The sequence below is a fragment of the Bos javanicus genome, chromosome 23 (genome assembly GCF_032452875.1).
Source record: "Bos javanicus breed banteng chromosome 23, ARS-OSU_banteng_1.0, whole genome shotgun sequence".
NCBI classification, from domain to species: Eukaryota; Metazoa; Chordata; class Mammalia; order Artiodactyla; family Bovidae; genus Bos; species Bos javanicus.
This window is the reverse complement of record NC_083890.1, coordinates 32,024,720-32,040,919: the sequence shown is the minus strand read 5'-3', so window position 1 is coordinate 32,040,919 and position 16,200 is coordinate 32,024,720. Positions and strand designations below refer to the sequence as shown.

The 16,200-nt window shown below is 43.6% G+C and overlaps 4 protein-coding genes and 3 non-coding genes across 8 annotated transcripts in view; 3 read left to right on the top strand and 4 right to left on the bottom strand.

The window, feature by feature from the left end:
* LOC133237032 (uncharacterized) overlaps positions 1 to 9,366 on the bottom strand; it is a 23,078-nt gene extending 13,712 nt beyond the window's left edge. Inside the window, exon 1 of the mRNA XM_061399375.1 lies at positions 9,006 to 9,366. Coding sequence (XP_061255359.1) covers positions 9,006 to 9,288 — 283 coding nt within the window. The 5' untranslated portion in view covers positions 9,289 to 9,366. The remainder of the gene's footprint in view (positions 1 to 9,005) is intronic.
* Positions 1,761 to 2,324, bottom strand: LOC133236994 (histone H3.1). Its single transcript, XM_061399333.1, has one exon. The coding sequence runs from the start codon at positions 2,220 to 2,222 to the stop codon at positions 1,812 to 1,814; it is 411 nt and encodes a 136-aa protein (XP_061255317.1). The 5' UTR covers positions 2,223 to 2,324; the 3' UTR covers positions 1,761 to 1,811.
* LOC133236998 (histone H2A type 1) lies at positions 4,027 to 4,539 on the bottom strand. The gene has a single exon (XM_061399337.1). The coding sequence runs from the start codon at positions 4,483 to 4,485 to the stop codon at positions 4,093 to 4,095; it is 393 nt and encodes a 130-aa protein (XP_061255321.1). The 5' UTR covers positions 4,486 to 4,539; the 3' UTR covers positions 4,027 to 4,092.
* LOC133237012 (histone H2B type 1-C/E/F/G/I) lies at positions 4,828 to 16,200 on the top strand. Of its 2 annotated transcripts, XR_009733092.1 has the most exons (3): positions 5,285 to 8,538; positions 9,627 to 11,948; positions 14,817 to 16,200. XR_009733092.1 is itself a non-coding variant. In XM_061399353.1 (2 exons), exon 1 carries the CDS (start codon positions 4,878 to 4,880, stop codon positions 5,256 to 5,258), a length of 381 nt encoding a protein of 126 aa, XP_061255337.1. In that variant the 5' UTR covers positions 4,828 to 4,877; the 3' UTR covers positions 5,259 to 8,538; positions 9,627 to 9,993. The 2 variants fall into 2 exon arrangements, 1 of the variants encoding a protein (XP_061255337.1); XM_061399353.1 differs by lacking the exon at positions 14,817 to 16,200 and having other exon boundaries at positions 4,828 to 8,538; positions 9,627 to 9,993.
* TRNAM-CAU (transfer RNA methionine (anticodon CAU)) lies at positions 10,222 to 10,293 on the top strand. The gene has a single exon. It is a non-coding gene; the product is annotated as a tRNA-Met (tRNA).
* On the top strand, positions 11,595 to 11,667 carry TRNAR-UCG (transfer RNA arginine (anticodon UCG)). Its single transcript has one exon. It is a non-coding gene; the product is annotated as a tRNA-Arg (tRNA).
* Positions 14,861 to 14,942, bottom strand: TRNAS-GCU (transfer RNA serine (anticodon GCU)). The gene has a single exon. It is a non-coding gene; the product is annotated as a tRNA-Ser (tRNA).

Below are 16,200 nucleotides of genomic sequence, written 5' to 3'. Positions count from 1 at the left end.
GTGATGGGAGATAAACTGATAAATAAATTTTTAAAAGACTACAGAGAAGTCTTTAAAAGACCATCGAAAAGCCCAAATAGGACATTGTGCTGATCTGTACAGGAAAGACCCAATGTGAAGACAGAATCAGACACGACTGAGCAACTAAGCACAGCACACACCACAGATCTAGAATAATACTCCTTGAAATATCCCTGCTGCTACTGCTAAGTCGCTTCAGTCGTATCCGACTCTGTGCGACCCCATAGATGGCAGCCCACCAGGCTCTCTTGTCCCTGGGATTCTCCAGGCAAGAACACTGGAGTGGGTTGCCATTTCCTTCTCCAATGCATGAAAGTGAAAAGTGAAAGTGAAGTCGCTCAGTCGTGTCCAACTCTTCGAGACCCCGTGGACTGCAGCCTACCAGGCTCCTCCGTCCATGGGATTTTCCAGGCAAGAGTACTGGAGTGCGGTGCCATTGCCTTCTCCCTGAAAACCTGGTAATGTCAACTGCTGAAAGCAGCTCCATTTCTCAATATGCTGTTGGCTGTGAAAGTTGCTTGGTCATGTCCGACTCTGCGACCCCACGGACTACAGTCCATGTAATTCTCCAGGCCAGAATACTGGACTGGGGAGCCCTTCTCTACTCCAGGGGATCTTCCCAACCCAGGGATCGAACCCAGGTCTCCCACAATGTGGGCAGATTCTTTACCAGCTGAGCCACAAAGGAAGCCCATTTCTCAATATAGACTCACAATCTCAATATAGACTCAGGTGTTACGTGCAATTCCTTGAGAGAAATTTCAATTTGTATAAATAAATGTAGTTTACTAGGAGTTCACAGTATGCTTTTCTTGAAGAGACCAAAAATACCATCCCTCACCCTACTCCAGGCTTAATTTATTTTTTTAAACATGACTGACAAATAGACTTCTGAAACTAGCATTCATAAATCAGCTGCGGTGAACTTCGTACAATGTAGACTGTGACTTAGTAGACATGAAGGGTCCGAAAACCTGCCATTTCGAGCAAATTTACAACTGACGCTCATGCTGCTGTCACAGACACTTTATGAGTGGTGAAATTGTAGAAGTCAGCATGGCTCTTCCTGGAGTGCTGCCACCAATAAGCTTATCAGAAATACTGATTGGGTGATCTTTTTTTATATAAGTCACTGTCAACAAAAGTGCCCTGACTGCTCTCTGTGTAAAACGACCTTTTATAGGGAAGCCAAAACTGTCTCACTTTGAACCTGGCTGTGATTGGAACTGAGCAAATTGAGGTTTCAGAAACAGGCAGCAAAAACAAATGCTCTAGTTTCTCAACTGTCAATGCCCAAATATATGAATATAGCTCTAAAAAGGATAAACAGCAAACCCACAATCACCTCCACCCAAATTCAGCCTTTTGTTTTCTATGTGCTCAAATAACCCAACCTGACACTAACACTACGCGGTTTATTGCCCTTTCCAAACTACATAAACACGACTTATTGTCAAGTTTAATAATCTCCCAGTTCACCTGCCTAAGGTCCTCATATTCCACTTTCCAAGACAGAAACCAACTTACTACCTTTGAGTAACTTATGCACACTACCTATCAACAGTATATAAAGCCAACCAAAGGGAAACGCAGTAGATCCTTTTGTATGTTCACTAGGTACCCCTTAGAAATAAGCTGGCCAATTATTTAAAGATGCCCAAATTTAAATCTGCTTGCATCCCGAACCAAAACACTCAAGACGCTCAATTTTAAATGACAGCTATTTTAAAGAAATTGTGGGTGGCTCTTAGAAGAGCCTTTTTCGTTGGAGTGAGGCAGTTGTGGAAGCTTTACGCCCTCTCCCCGCGAATGCGGCGGGCAAGCTGTATGTCCTTGGGCATGATGGTGACGCGCTTGGCGTGGATGGCACACAGGTTGGTGTCCTCGAAGAGCCCCACCAGGTAGGCCTCGCACGCCTCCTGCAGCGCCATCACCGCCGAACTCTGGAAGCGCAGGTCGGTCTTGAAGTCCTGCGCGATCTCGCGCACCAGCCGCTGGAACGGCAGCTTGCGGATCAGCAGCTCCGTGGACTTTTGGTAGCGGCGGATCTCTCTCAGGGCCACCGTGCCGGGGCGGTAGCGGTGCGGCTTCTTCACGCCGCCGGTGGCTGGCGCGCTCTTGCGGGCCGCCTTGGTAGCCAGCTGCTTGCGCGGTGCTTTACCACCGGTGGACTTGCGGGCTGTCTGCTTAGTACGAGCCATGGCGATACAGAGGAAAAAAGACTAAATATGTGTCGAGAAAGACATTCCGTTTATATATACTCAGAAACAGTCTGATTGGTCTTACTCTAGTTCAAAACTCCCGCGGAACAAATCCATTGGCTGAAGAGTCACTGAAGTGATTGGTCAATTTCTAAAGATTCTGATTGGATGAATTAGTTCACTTTTCAATCCTCCTTTTTGTTGAAGTCTGCTATCCAAAGGAGCTAATATTCTAGTTCTAAATTCAGGGCTTCTCAAACTATAAATAAGGAACCACTTGGACATCAGGAAAGATGCCTGTTCTGATTCAGATCTATGTAATGGGGCTGAAATTCTGAGGATCAAGCTTTAGAAACAGGTTTACTTGTATTCTCTTTTTTTCTCAATGTTTATTTTTCTGTTGTGAATTTAGATTGCCTTGGACAGCCACTTCCTAGCTCCATTAGGAAATCACAGGGAAAGCGACAGGCCAGAGGTGAGCAGCAAAAATGCGAAGAAAAAAAGAAGAAAAAAATCATTGACTTTCCCGTAGTGGCCAAATGGGATTTATGCTTCAGTTTGTTATAGCAGAAACTAGTAGCCTCCATTTTAGACTCTATTCTTTGAGCCCACTCTGACAGATGATTTTCTTTCTTGCTTACCCGCACTTTGAAAATGATTACTTTATGGTTAGAATTTACTATGCACTTGGTGTTTATTTCTCCGAAAAAACACCCTTTTGTGAGCATATTTCATTCCAGAAAGTCTCGGTACAATAAGCTCAAGGACCACCAGAGACAACCACCTGGGCCTAACTTAACCAGCGTAGCTAATTTTGAAATTTCCCTGTGAAAATGAGCACAAACTTGCACCCTTACCGACGGCCCTATTTCCCACTCCTAGACTATAGAAGTTTTCCTGTAGTCATGTATGGACGTGAGAGTTGGACTATAAAGAAAGCTGAACGCCGAAGAATTGATGCTTTTGATCTGTGGGGTTGGAGAAGACTCTTGGGAGTCCCTTGGACTGCAAGGAGATCCAACCAGTCCAATCCTAAAGGAAATCGGTCCTGGGTGTTCATTGGAAGGACTGATGTTGAAGCTGAAACTCCAGTACTTTGGCCACCTGATGCGAAGAGCTGACTCACTTGAAACGACCCTGATGCTGGGAAAGACTGAGGGCAGAAAGAAAAAGGGACGACAGAGGATGAGATGGTTGGATGACATCACCGACATGAGTTTGGGTAGGCTCCGGGAGTTGGTGATGGACAGGGAGGCCTGGCATGCTGCAGTTCATGGGGTCGCAGAGTCGGACACGACTGAGCGACTGAACTGAATTGAGATTGTATAAAATTCCTTCCTACTCTTTTTCAAGGGAGGGCAGAGTCAAAGCAATAATAACTACCATTTTCTACTTCACCCTAACTGTCACCAGGCTCCCATTCGGCACCAGTGAACAGAAATTGATTTATTTGAAAAGCCCGCACTGATCTCAGGGGTCCTTTCCTTTTGCTGTTTCAAAAGACCGTAGCCTGACATTCCAGGCTACCACCACTACCCGCATTTTTTGGCACGGTAGCAATGTTTCCTTTTTGTCTAGAAAAACAGCCACTCCAGCTTTGGTAAACGTTACTCTTGCTATTGAAACTACCCATTTTCCTGTATAAATTCATTTTCCTGAATCACATTTGGAGCAGTCCCGTCAAGGAGAAAGGATAACTTCGGGTGAACATGCTGTAGTATCTACCCAGTAGCTTCAACGTTTAAGTATTATAACGCATAGACGGGAGTACTGTTGTTTACGAGCTCTTTTTAATGTGAGAATGTGGATGGCTCTTAAAAGAGCCTTTGGGTAAAAGGTTGTAGCGACACACACTGAGATCTAGGTAGGTTCACTTGCCCTTGGCCTTGTGGTGGCTCTCAGTCTTCTTGGGCAGCAGCACCGCCTGGATGTTGGGAAGGACGCCACCCTGAGCGATGGTGACTTTGCCCAGCAGCTTGTTGAGCTCCTCGTCGTTGCGGATTGCCAGCTGCAGGTGACGCGGGATGATGCGGGTCTTCTTGTTATCCCGGGCCGCGTTGCCCGCCAGCTCCAGGATCTCGGCTGTCAGGTACTCCAGCACCGCTGCCAGATACACCGGAGCGCCAGCTCCGACCCGCTCGGCGTAGTTGCCTTTGCGGAGCAACCGATGCACTCGGCCCACGGGGAACTGGAGTCCGGCTCGCGAGGAGCGAGTCTTCGCCTTAGCGCGTGCTTTGCCGCCCTGTTTTCCACGACCAGACATAATGAAACACCAGAAACAGTCTAAGACCCAGAGAAATGGATCCTCAACGCACAAGAAGCTAGGTAATTATACTCTCCGGTGGTTTGGTAAAACAGCCTATGCGATTGGCCAAACACAAATCCAAGCCAATCAAAAGCCAGATCTGAAGCAACACCTGCTAATTTACATAGGGAGCTTGTAGTGAAAAGGTCAAATTATGTAACGGTGAGCTAAGGGAAGAGCCAATAGGAGTTTGAAATAAAGAGCCTATCAGAGGTTAGGATGTGACGAAAAGACCAATCATAAATTGTAATTCTGCCATCCCTCATTTGCATACAGGCCAACCAAATACTAAGATCTTTTGCTTGTGGGCGTATTTTGTGTTCACCTCCTGGTCTTGTTTGGGTTTTGTGATGCCAGAGCCAGCCAAGTCCGCTCCTGCCCCTAAGAAGGGCTCCAAGAAGGCGGTGACCAAGGCGCAGAAGAAGGACGGGAAAAAGCGCAAGCGTAGCCGCAAGGAGAGCTACTCCGTGTACGTATACAAGGTGCTGAAGCAGGTCCACCCGGACACTGGCATCTCGTCCAAAGCCATGGGCATCATGAACTCCTTCGTCAACGACATCTTCGAGCGCATCGCGGGCGAGGCGTCGCGCCTGGCGCATTACAACAAGCGCTCGACCATCACATCCAGGGAGATCCAGACGGCCGTGCGCCTACTGCTACCCGGGGAGCTGGCCAAGCACGCGGTGTCTGAGGGCACCAAGGCTGTCACCAAGTACACCAGTTCCAAGTAAATTTCGTCATTTGAAACAAGGCAAATAACTCAAGGCTCTTTTAAGAGCCACCCACTTTGTCTCAAAGGATCTGTAACTTTCCAGACTGTATTAAAATGGCTCGGTCAAGCAGTGAGAAAGATTATATACAGCCATCAGGGTTAAGGTTTCTGACCATTGTGGTACGAGGAAAAATGTCTATGCCCCAACCACTAATGCCAAAGAAGCTAATTTTGAGCAGCGATGAGCCTGACCACAAACGTTTTAATTTACTACATATTAGTCACGTGTCTTTGCAAACGTCTCTTAAAAGGTAGGATGTCAGTTATTCTAAGCTGGCTATTTTTAAGAAGCAGGAAAATCTCTTAATACTTAGAAAAGTTAGTGTTTCCTAAAGACGTTTACATTTATAAAGTAAATAATCCAAATGTAAGCGTTTCCCTTGCTTTACCGGGAAGAAAATGTCCAAATAGAATCTGCTTTTTATGGAAAAGGACACTACTTAAATCTGCATTAACAATCTTACCAATGTTTACATTGCTTTTCCTGGTGACCTCTGAAAACAACTGACTACCCACTCCCATCATGTTTTTTTTTAATCTGAAGATGGTATTTTAAGGTAGTGGCTCAGGCATTTTGTAGTCTTCTCAGTTTTACTGGGGATCTCCAGTGTACAGAGGGGGTAATACAAATTAGGTGTTTCTGTTTGTCTTTCCCTGTTAATATATCTTGTATCAATTAGACCAACCAAAGAATATGGAAAGAAAGAAGGGAAAATTTTTTCTCCCTATATCTTACACAGACTTTTGTGAACATTAAATGTTACTACATTTTGTAATGGTGCTTGTGAAGGAAATTCCCTAAAGCCTACATATAATTAAAGCATTCATTTCTCACTTTCCAAGGTTAATTGTAAATACACTTTAAAACAGTGTATGCTGGAAAACAAATAAGTATATTTAAGAAATTAGATAAGCATGGTTTAAGGAGAAATCCCCCAGCGTATTCAGCCTCTTTGAACGCTAAATTTGGACATGGTACTTAAACCCTTTGTGAGCATTTCCTTACCTCTAAAATGGGAATAATAATTAAGAACTACTATGTGACATGGCTGGGGTGATCAATAAAAGAGCCCTTAGGGTGGTGCTGGCACAAAGAGAGTTCTCTAAAATATTAGCTGTTGCTAAAGCGGCTAGTTGAAGTTCCAGGATGTTCCCCTCAGGTCTGCCCACTTTAGAATCTCAGAATCCTGAGGCCTTGAACAAGGCAGTGGGCTGGAAAGACTACTAGCATTTAACACCAATTAGGACTCCTTGTCTGGCACTGCGAACAATACAAACCGCTTCTAACAGGCCTGCCCCTGTTGAAAAAACAATTCTGTTCCCTGAACTGTTTTGAGGACAACTTAGTGCCTGTGACTTTAAGTCTTCCCTTTCTTTGATGGCCAGTTCAAGCAAGATATGCGTCATTTTCCAGGGATTATCTCGTGCCTCACTGGGATTAGAGGTATGTTTTTAATAGTCAGATGTGTTGGGTTCCAAGGCCATAGGCAAACTACTCACCTCCATTTGCCTCTCAAACTTGGTCTCTTTTTTCTCCACACCCCCTTGGCCTCCCTCTTCCCACCAGATAACTTCCTTGCTACCTCCAGGCTTTGCTACTTAGTCCTCCTTCCATTTGGAACTTCACTTTCTCAATCTTTTTTCCCCAATCATCACTTACAAGTAAAGCCTTCTGGTGGTGCTGGTTTAATTACTACATCATGTCTGACTCTTGTGACCCCATGGACTGTATCCCACCACGATCGTCTGTCCACAGGATTTCCCAGACAAGAATACTGGAGTAGGTTGCCATTTCCTTCTCCAGGGGATCTTCCTGACCCAGGGATCAAACCCACGTATTCTGAATTAGAGTCAGATTTTTTCCCCAAATCTTCCTATGTCATTTAAACTACCATCTCCTTCCTCTACTCTATAAAGTTTTTCCCAGCTTCAGTTTTGTTCATAGCACTATCTAACAAACTGTTTTACCTGTTTTGTCTGTGCCTCTTCCAACAAAATATAAGCTCCATGAACTTAGAAATACTGTTTTGTTCACCGTTGTTTACTGCTATAATTCCATAGCATCGAACAGTGCCTGGTACATGCCATGTGCTCAATTTTGTTTGTTAAATTAACATAATCGTGTGAATTTATCTCCTCAAATCAGTGCCTTAGCTCCAATAACATCTGATTCTTTTCATATTTAAACACCAGAGCCCATATCTTTAAAAGAGATGACATTCCAAATGACTCCATTGATTTCTGGATTTCAAAGTATCACCCTACAAACTACTTGCCGGCCATAAGGAAGAGAAATCGGATTTTACGAAGAAACTATTAATAATTATCCTAAACCAATGACTGACCTAGAACCTACATAATCCCCTTAACAAGGGACCCTGATGTACAACAGTATTTACATACAATGATCTGTAACCTGTTCCTTGACAAGAAAATTAATGTTATTTCAGTCAAATCTAGGGAAAATCACTTCTACTTTGTAGGTCATACAGGGTATAGAAATCAAGGAAAATAACCCCATCAGGAAACAAGCCAAACCAGGAGGACATTCTATAGGCCAGGTCTACATCAAATCAATGTCAAAAACTAAGTGAGATCCAGGAAATCTGGAGAAAACGTGTATCAATGCATTAAGAGACCTGAGACAGAACAAAAGGGAAGATTGGATCTTCCTCTGAACAAACCAGATCTCTAAGACATTTAAGGTATAACAGGGATTTGTTCATGTGCACCGACTATTAGGTATTTAGTTAGGCAGTGAGTATACCGGTAACTTTTTAAAACAAACAAAAACAGTGCATACTTCCTTTGAGGTAAAAAAAATCCTGATGTCTGTATAGTACTTTTTTAAATGTTTATTTAATCTTAAGCCTAAGTGCCATTTATGTTGCTCATTTAAAAACATACTGCCTGTCGACTTTTTAAATTTTTCAAACAGGAATTCAGACTATAGTGTCCTCTATACCTAATACATGGTAGCTCTCCCGGTGGGTCCATTTTCATCGTTCCCCCAATGTATGGGTACAAGTTTTAGTCAGCAGAGCACAGCAGCAGCGCCACACGCCAGCCGAGGCCAGGAGCGCGCCCCCGCTGAGGAGAAGACCCGCCCTACTCGTGAATTCGCCTTTGTTCCGAGTCGCGCTTCCCGCCGCGGGCGCGGGCTTTCTTTGTTCCTCTGCCTCGCCGCCATCTTGAGCACAGGGCACCGCCGGGGGAGAGCCAAACATCGCTACATCGCGGTGAGTGTAAGCCGACTTCTCTGTAATACTCAAGTGCTGCGGATACTCGATTCCAAATTCGAAATATCCCAGAATTAAGCTAATCTTTCTGGGGTAGACAGGGTCTCATAAAACTTAAACGCGCCGAAGTTATTTTTTAAACCACAGTGACCCTCCACTTCTCTAAAACTTTCTGTGTGCGTACGTACAGTCATGTCTGACTCTGCAATCCTACCCACGGTATTATCTTGGCAAAAATACTGGGGTGGGTTATCATGCCATCCTCCAGTGTTAAGTTCCGAGAGGTTGGCTTTGTTTAGCGCAAACTGAGCATGAGAGATGTGCCTTAGAAAACAAGAGAAACAGCAAGAAGTGCTAGCCAGCTCTTTCATCGAAATATGTGGGCGGCCCTGAAAAGGGCCTTTGGTGGAAATATTAGGAACGCCGAGAAACGGCAGCTTAACCGCCAAAGCCGTAGAGGGTGCGGCCCTGGCGTTTCAGCGCGTAGACCACATCCATGGCGGTGACAGTTTTGCGCTTGGCATGCTCGGTGTAGGTGACCGCATCACGGATCACATTTTCCAGGAACACCTTCAACACCCCGCGGGTCTCCTCATAGATGAGGCCAGAAATACGCTTAACTCCTCCACGCCGGGCCAGACGACGGATGGCGGGCTTGGTAATACCCTGGATGTTATCACGAAGAACCTTGCGGTGACGCTTTGCGCCACCTTTTCCAAGGCCCTTCCCGCCCTTGCCGCGTCCAGACATGGTAAAGCTGCCAAGAGAACTTCCAAAACAGCAGCGACAAAGCCCAGGCAATTCCTTTATATGAGCGGATTCCGGACCGAAGTGAGAACTGAAAGCGCTTTCGCGGGCACATTCATTTAGCTTGCCAGCCCGCCCCTCCCCTCGTGACCCAGTTGTGGGTGACGTCACGACAACTTAGTCCCCGCCCACCGAGCGGGCCCTCCGCTGACGATTCTCCGGTGGATCCTCCCTCCCTAAGCAGGAATTTTCGAATGCAATTTAAAACTGGGTCAGACTACAATTTAAAACTGGGTCAGACTAAAGAAATTAACATTTACTAATTTTCTTTTGCTGCTTAGGATGCTTTGGGACGGTTGCACTGGAGCCATGGCCCACATGACCGGAACTGCTGTAACCTTCGTTGGAAATGAGGGCCCGGCTTTACCTCCACGTTTACGGGGCCTTCAGCACTGCTGCTCCGTCCCGGTAACAAAACCCCTTCAAATCGAAACCCCTCTCCAGAGGAGTTTAAAAGCTTCAAGACCTCGCCTTTTCCATCACCAAGCCAAGGGAAATCTAACCAAAAGATGTTTTTCACAAAAGGCAAATACATGGTTGCTTAGCGATTCTCCGGTAGAAATCTCGCCAGCCGCGGGAACCAAAGTTCCTTTCACGTCTTATTTTCGTTTTCTTCTTTGATTATTAAAACTTGTGATTCTGATTTAATTAACCGTTCCTCCTTCTGCGCCCAGTAACTTAACTCCGTATTAATGTTTACTTTTCTACTCGTTTTCTCTGATTCTGGTAGCGACATTAATCCAAACTGTTGGCATCTTGTAGCCAAAGTATTGAAATAAATACCCCTCCCCGACCCCGCCCTTACAGCTTTCTAAAGTTAGAGGCGTGCTTCCTAGTACAGTTAAGGGTATTATTAGTAACGTGTTTGGGTTGTAAAGCAGAGTGGCGCAGCGGAAGCGTGCTGGGCCCATAACCCAGAGGTCGATGGATCGAAACCATCCTCTGCTAGTTTCAGCTTTTTCTGAACTACTAGAAAATACCCTGAAAATAAATGTGAAAACCGTTTCCGTGATTTCTTATGTTTGCCAAAGTAACCATGTTATTGTCTCCAGTTTTCATGACAGCGTTCATTGTCTTGTGATGCTGTGAAAGTGCTGAATTAAGAGAGCAGGAGTGGAAGCCCAGATCTAGTTATGCTTCCTTCTACTCATAATTCAGAAAGCACTGTTTGTAAGAAATTGAGGCCATGTAGTTAAAGTGACAAACTAAAAATCTCCTGGGCCATGCCTGCGCAGATTCTTTGCAACTACTAGAGTTTTAATCTTTGGAGTAAATAAGTAACAGTTTGAGGCTGCAGAGTTTGGTGACCTTAATTGTACGCTGACCTGAGAAGACCACTTCGGCCGCTACTGTAAATGTGTCTCTACCCTCTACCTTCCTTTTCAACCTCTAACAGAACTATTCTCTATGCTTATTTTTAAAATATATGTGTGGACTGTTTTATATATTTTTCCTCTCTCAGAAAGTATTCCTACTCAGATATTTATGTTACATACTGTACTAGGACCTAAGAACACTCATTAAGTAGCCTACAGCGTAGACATGCTTTTAAAACAATATATAACTATGTATAGTACACGTATGTACAGTACAGATATTTCTTTAAAAGAGTGTACACTAAGTGCAACGGGGGAAAGGGAAAATGATGTTTCCAGTAGCCCTATGACCACCCAGTAGTTGGTGATTCGCTGAAAGGATTCACATGAATCAAGATATATCCAAGGTTAAGATTTATTACAGCAAAGAAAAAAGTGTAGACACAAAAAGGAAAAGATATACACAAGCAAGTACTAGAGAAGCCTTCCTTGTCCTCCATCTTCAAGGATGACACGGTCTCTCTTGCTTGAGTGGAAAAGTCATGAAAAGAAAGACACCAGTCATGCTCAAAAACCATTTTGGCTGAATTTCCAGGCCAATAATTTTCTCATAGATAAGATAGTCTCCAACAAGGCTGTGTGTATATATGTATGTATGTATGTATATATATATATATATGCAACGTTTTGGCATCCTTTATGTGCCATATACTCCCTGCATGGAGTACCCAAGACCGAAATAATTATCAGTTCTTATCTTTCACAAGATGGTACTCCTTGGCCCCAAATAACCCCTGTAATCTCGAATTTCCATTTTTCTAAAGACAGGGCGCGGGTGGCGCGGGGACCATTTGCCTTTTTGCCATTATGCAGCTTTCACGATTCAGGACGAGACAGAAAATTTAAGTGTCTCAGGAGCCACATTCCCTAGGAGACCACGTGGCCTAACGGATAAGGCGTCTGACTTCGGATCAGAAGATTGAGGGTTCGAATCCCTTCGTGGTTAGTTTTGACTTTCCTGTAATAGAATTTAATAGCCATATCTCCTGGATAGGCAATCGAAAACCCTGTGTTTACTGTGTCTCGAACCATTTTCTTTCTGCCCTATTTTTAAGAGATTATTCTCAAAAGCCTTCGGAGAACCAGAGTGAAGAGTGGCTGGAAATCAAAACACTAACAAAGCTTCCAGTAATTTGGGGGCCCTCACGTTCTCCCTAAATTTGGATTTGAGCTCCTGAGTTTCATCTTCACAGACTCAGCTTGTCCTTGAAAAGGAAATTCCGATGTGTAAGTGGAGCTCTCTCCAACTGAGCCCCCAGTTGGTAGCACAGGGGGAAAACCTGTTGCCTCTCCTTTCCCATGACTTCGTCCAAAGCCACAACCTCTTCTCTGTTAGTCCTGAGTTCTGGCTGCTGGAATCTGTCACTGGTTTCCACTCTTCTCCTGTCTTTTCCATCTGAACTTCTTTTTTTTTTTCCTTTGGTTTTATTGCCATCAAAAGGATGAGAACAGCTTTTATTCAAACCGAAATTACAGAACAAAATATTAAGGTCATTAAAAGAGCTGGACTGTTTGCAAAGTGTATGCAAACAGGAAGGCAGAGAAGATAACCACACAAAATATACAAAAACTTTTTTCTGTACCTAAATAACTGAATTTAATAATAAGTTAGGATGAAGAAAACTTAATTTCCAATGTTGAGTTCTTAGTGAAACATATGATGTTCCCAGATTCAAGTCATATGGAGGCTTAGCTCTTTTCTACTAAACATATTCCTCTTTCTCTGTTTTTTGGAAACAATAGAAGAGATTAGCACATTTAAAATTATCTTTTGCGTGGGACTCTTTTCGACCCTATGGACTGTAGCCCACCAGGTTCCTCTGTCCATGGGATTCTCCAGGCAAAAATACTATGGGTTGCCATCTTCCCAACCCAGGGAGGCAGCCTGTGTCTCCCTCTGTTACATTGCACCAGGTGAGCGGGGGTTTCTTACCCACTGAGAAGCCCCAAATAATCCTTTAATGTATATTAAAAGAAGTGACAAATACCCTAGGTATATTCTGCCTGGACAAAGTTTTTTTTTCTCCCATGTCAATATCATGCACACACATATACATACACACATATACAGTATCCTGTTATTTCAGGATTATCTGTTGAATGTTTACAGTGTGCAAAGTTGAGGAGACAAGGATCTAAAAGGGTGGTACCCCTACAACCTTATTTTCAAACAAGGTAACATGGGGATGGAGAGGCAAGAGGGTTAAGACTGACTGCTCAGATATCCAATATCTGTGATTATTTATTCGAGAAAATTCAAAGATATAAAAAAAAAAAAAACACCAATTCCTCAAGACTCCACTTTGGCCTCCAATCTGAATCATGGTTTCCTCGGTTTTTATTTTCCAAATAAAATGGGTTATAGTTTGTGAGCCGTCTTTGAACCACATGTACCACATAAGCCATATCTTATAAAATTCAAAAACAGATTTTACTGCAAAATTTGTACTTCATAGGTCTCATTCCTCACGAGCCTTTGGAAGATCTGCTGACCTATGACCAGTGTACTTTAGAAGAATTTTCCAAGTTTCAAAAATCATAATCCCAGTCACTGGATTTGAGCACGTTCAGTTCAGTTCAGTCACTCAGTCATGTCTGACTCTGCGACCCCATGAATCGCAGGGCGCTAGGCCTCCCTGTCCATCACCAACTCCCAGAGTTCACTCAGACTCATGTCCATCGAGTCAGTGATGCCATCAGCCATCTCATCCTCTGTTGTCCCCTTCTCCTCCTGCCCCCAGTCCCTCCCAGCATCAGAGTCTTTTCCAATGAGTCAACTCTTCACATGAGGTGGCCAAAGTATTGGAGTTTCAGCTATAGCATCATTCCTTCCAAAGAAATCCCAGGGCTGATCTCCTTCAGAATGGACTGGTTGGATCTCCTTGCAGTCCAGGGGACTCTGAAGAGTCTTAGAAAGACCTTATCATCTCCTGATCTAAAAGACCTTGGTTCCCATGAACCTTAGTAAAAAAAAAAAAAAAGTATGATTTTTTTTTTTTTTTAAACAAGCAATTTGTCTGGTCTCTACCTCGGTTTTCTCATCCGTAAAAGAGACAGGTGATGGGAGGGAGGATTTTCCAAAAGATCATCTTTATGGTCCCTTCAAATTTTGTTATTCCACACCATGTGCTCAGCCCTTTGCTATAGTTTGCCTGTAAGGTGAAAGAAAAGAGGGGGAACAGATGAGATTTTATGGGATTTGGGGCTAAAATTAAGATATAAGTGGCAGAAGATGATCAAAGAAGGAAGGAAACAGAGCCTGGAACTCCTGAAAAGATCTTTGACTAAATTCATTCATACAAAACACAAAGAGGAGAATGATGCTTTCATTTGAGAATTCACAGAAAAGGTACATTTGATGTGCCTCTTGCAAAAAGATTTTGCCACCAAGGAGTAGTGACTTTACAGGCAGAAGTGACTGCATGAGCAAAAGCAGAGCATGTGAACAGTTTCTGCTCCTGAAAGCAGGGACCAGGATTCAGATAAAGCTAGAGTCTGACGAAGAGATTGGGGGCCACCGCAGGGCGGGTAGGGAGTGATGAGGTGTAAGGAGAGAGTGCCTTGGACCTGGAAACATGCTGCCTGGGATTTAAAAGGCAAATATATATACAAAAACTGCCGAGACAAGGAACCATGGCTGGAGAGCGGTTGGGAGCAGTGAATGAAGAGAATGACCCGTGGTTCTCAGCCCATCAGAATCACCTGTGGTGCCTGCAACCACAGAAACGTCACCCTCAGGTTTACTGATTCAGCTGTGTGAAGGTGTGGCGGAAACGAGGACATTTTGAGAAAACTCTCTGGGAGTGTGTAATTTGCTTCACTGTTTGGAACGCAGGCAGGAAGGAGGCGGCCAGCGGGTTGGGCAGGGTGTTAACAGACAACGGAACTCAAAAGGCCCGGAATCAGTTTTTGACTCCGGTGGAGAAGCAGTAGAATCAGTGAGCACACCTGAGCCTGAGCAAAGGCAGCAGTTTCTTAACTCTCTCATCCACGCGACGGATTTCCTAATCTCTCTATAAAAGGGGTTAAAAACATGCGTTATTGATAGTGAAAGTTACACAGTTCGTCCGTAACGGTTTTATACCTTGTTCACAGGGCACTAAAACCTCACTCCCACACTACAGCGGGAGAGGACAGGACGACGAGGATGGGATTCGAACCCACGCGTGCAGAGCACAATGGATTAGCAGTCCATCGCCTTAACCACTCGGCCACCTCGTCACCTGCATGACTCTCTTCCGAGAAAATTATATTTCTCTACACAACAGAGTTCTATTTGTGAAATTACATTATTATTATTTTTTTAACTTATGAGGAAAATGTCTTTTCTCCCTATAAATGGCCCTCTTGCTTTGATAAAGGAAAAAAAAAATAAAAGACCACACTCCAAGCACTAAAGAAGAGTGTGAAGGATCCTCAAAAGGCTTAAACTAGGTCTATTTTATGATCCAACAATCCCAGTTTTAGTTATTTATCCAAAAGAAATGAAAACAGGATATCAAAAATATATCTGCACTCCTATGTTTATTACAACACTGTTTACAATAGTCAAGATATGGGAAAAAATTGTCAGGAAATGAATAAAGAAAATGCGGGGGGGGGGGGGTGGGGTGTGTGTGTGTGTAATGGAATGTTATTCAGCCACAAGAAAGAAGGAAACTCTGCCATTCAAGACAACATGGACCTTGAGGGTGTTACGCTAAGTGAGATAAGACATATAAAGAAAGACAAATACTGTATGATATCACTCATAATATGTAAGAATACGTTACCTTACATGGTAAAAGAGATTTTGCAGATATGATTAAGTTGAGGATTTCAAGATGGAAGAGTATCCTGGATTATCCAAGTGGACCCAAAGGAGGATCAGATTCAATAGTAGGAAATGTGAATGCAAAACCAAGAAGCAATGCATGGAAGAGGCCATTAAAATTGAAAAAAGCCAGGAAATACTCTTGAAGTCTCTTAAAATATTCTTCATTGAAGTCTCCAGAAGAAACATAGCCATTCTGAAACCTTGATTTTAGACTTCTGAACTCCAAAACTGTAAGAAAGTAAATTTGTCTTGTTTTAAGTAACTAAATTTGTGGTCAATTACTACAGCAGCAATAGGAAATTAATACAGTGGTTCTAAAGCACTTCCATGACTGGGGCTTAATAAGCAGGAAGAACTTTGCAGAACTTTTTCTAGAATGCCAGAGGCACACATTTGTGGGGACTCTTATTTTGCTGTCATTGAGAGTACTGGAGGATACATGCTCAAACTGTGGTGAGAAAGTCAACAGAAGGAATTTAGAGTCCCACTGACAGCTGATATTGTTGTACTCAGAGACCAGAGGGTTAACCACTTTACCATGGGACCTTGATATAAGTAACCTTCACAGGAAGATTTGTATCCTGGTCAGTTGATCTTTCAAAGGCTTCAGCATAGATTCAGTGGGAACATTAAGAGACAGTGGAGACTTTACACTGTCCTGTA

Excerpts from the sequence above, each read along its gene's own strand:
- LOC133236994 (XM_061399333.1), bottom strand. The coding sequence starts at position 2,222 with ATGGCTCGTACTAAGCAGACAGCCCGCAAGTCCACCGGTGGTAAAGCA.
- LOC133236998 (XM_061399337.1), bottom strand. The coding sequence starts at position 4,485 with ATGTCTGGTCGTGGAAAACAGGGCGGCAAAGCACGCGCTAAGGCGAAG.
- LOC133237012 (XM_061399353.1), top strand. The coding sequence starts at position 4,878 with ATGCCAGAGCCAGCCAAGTCCGCTCCTGCCCCTAAGAAGGGCTCCAAG.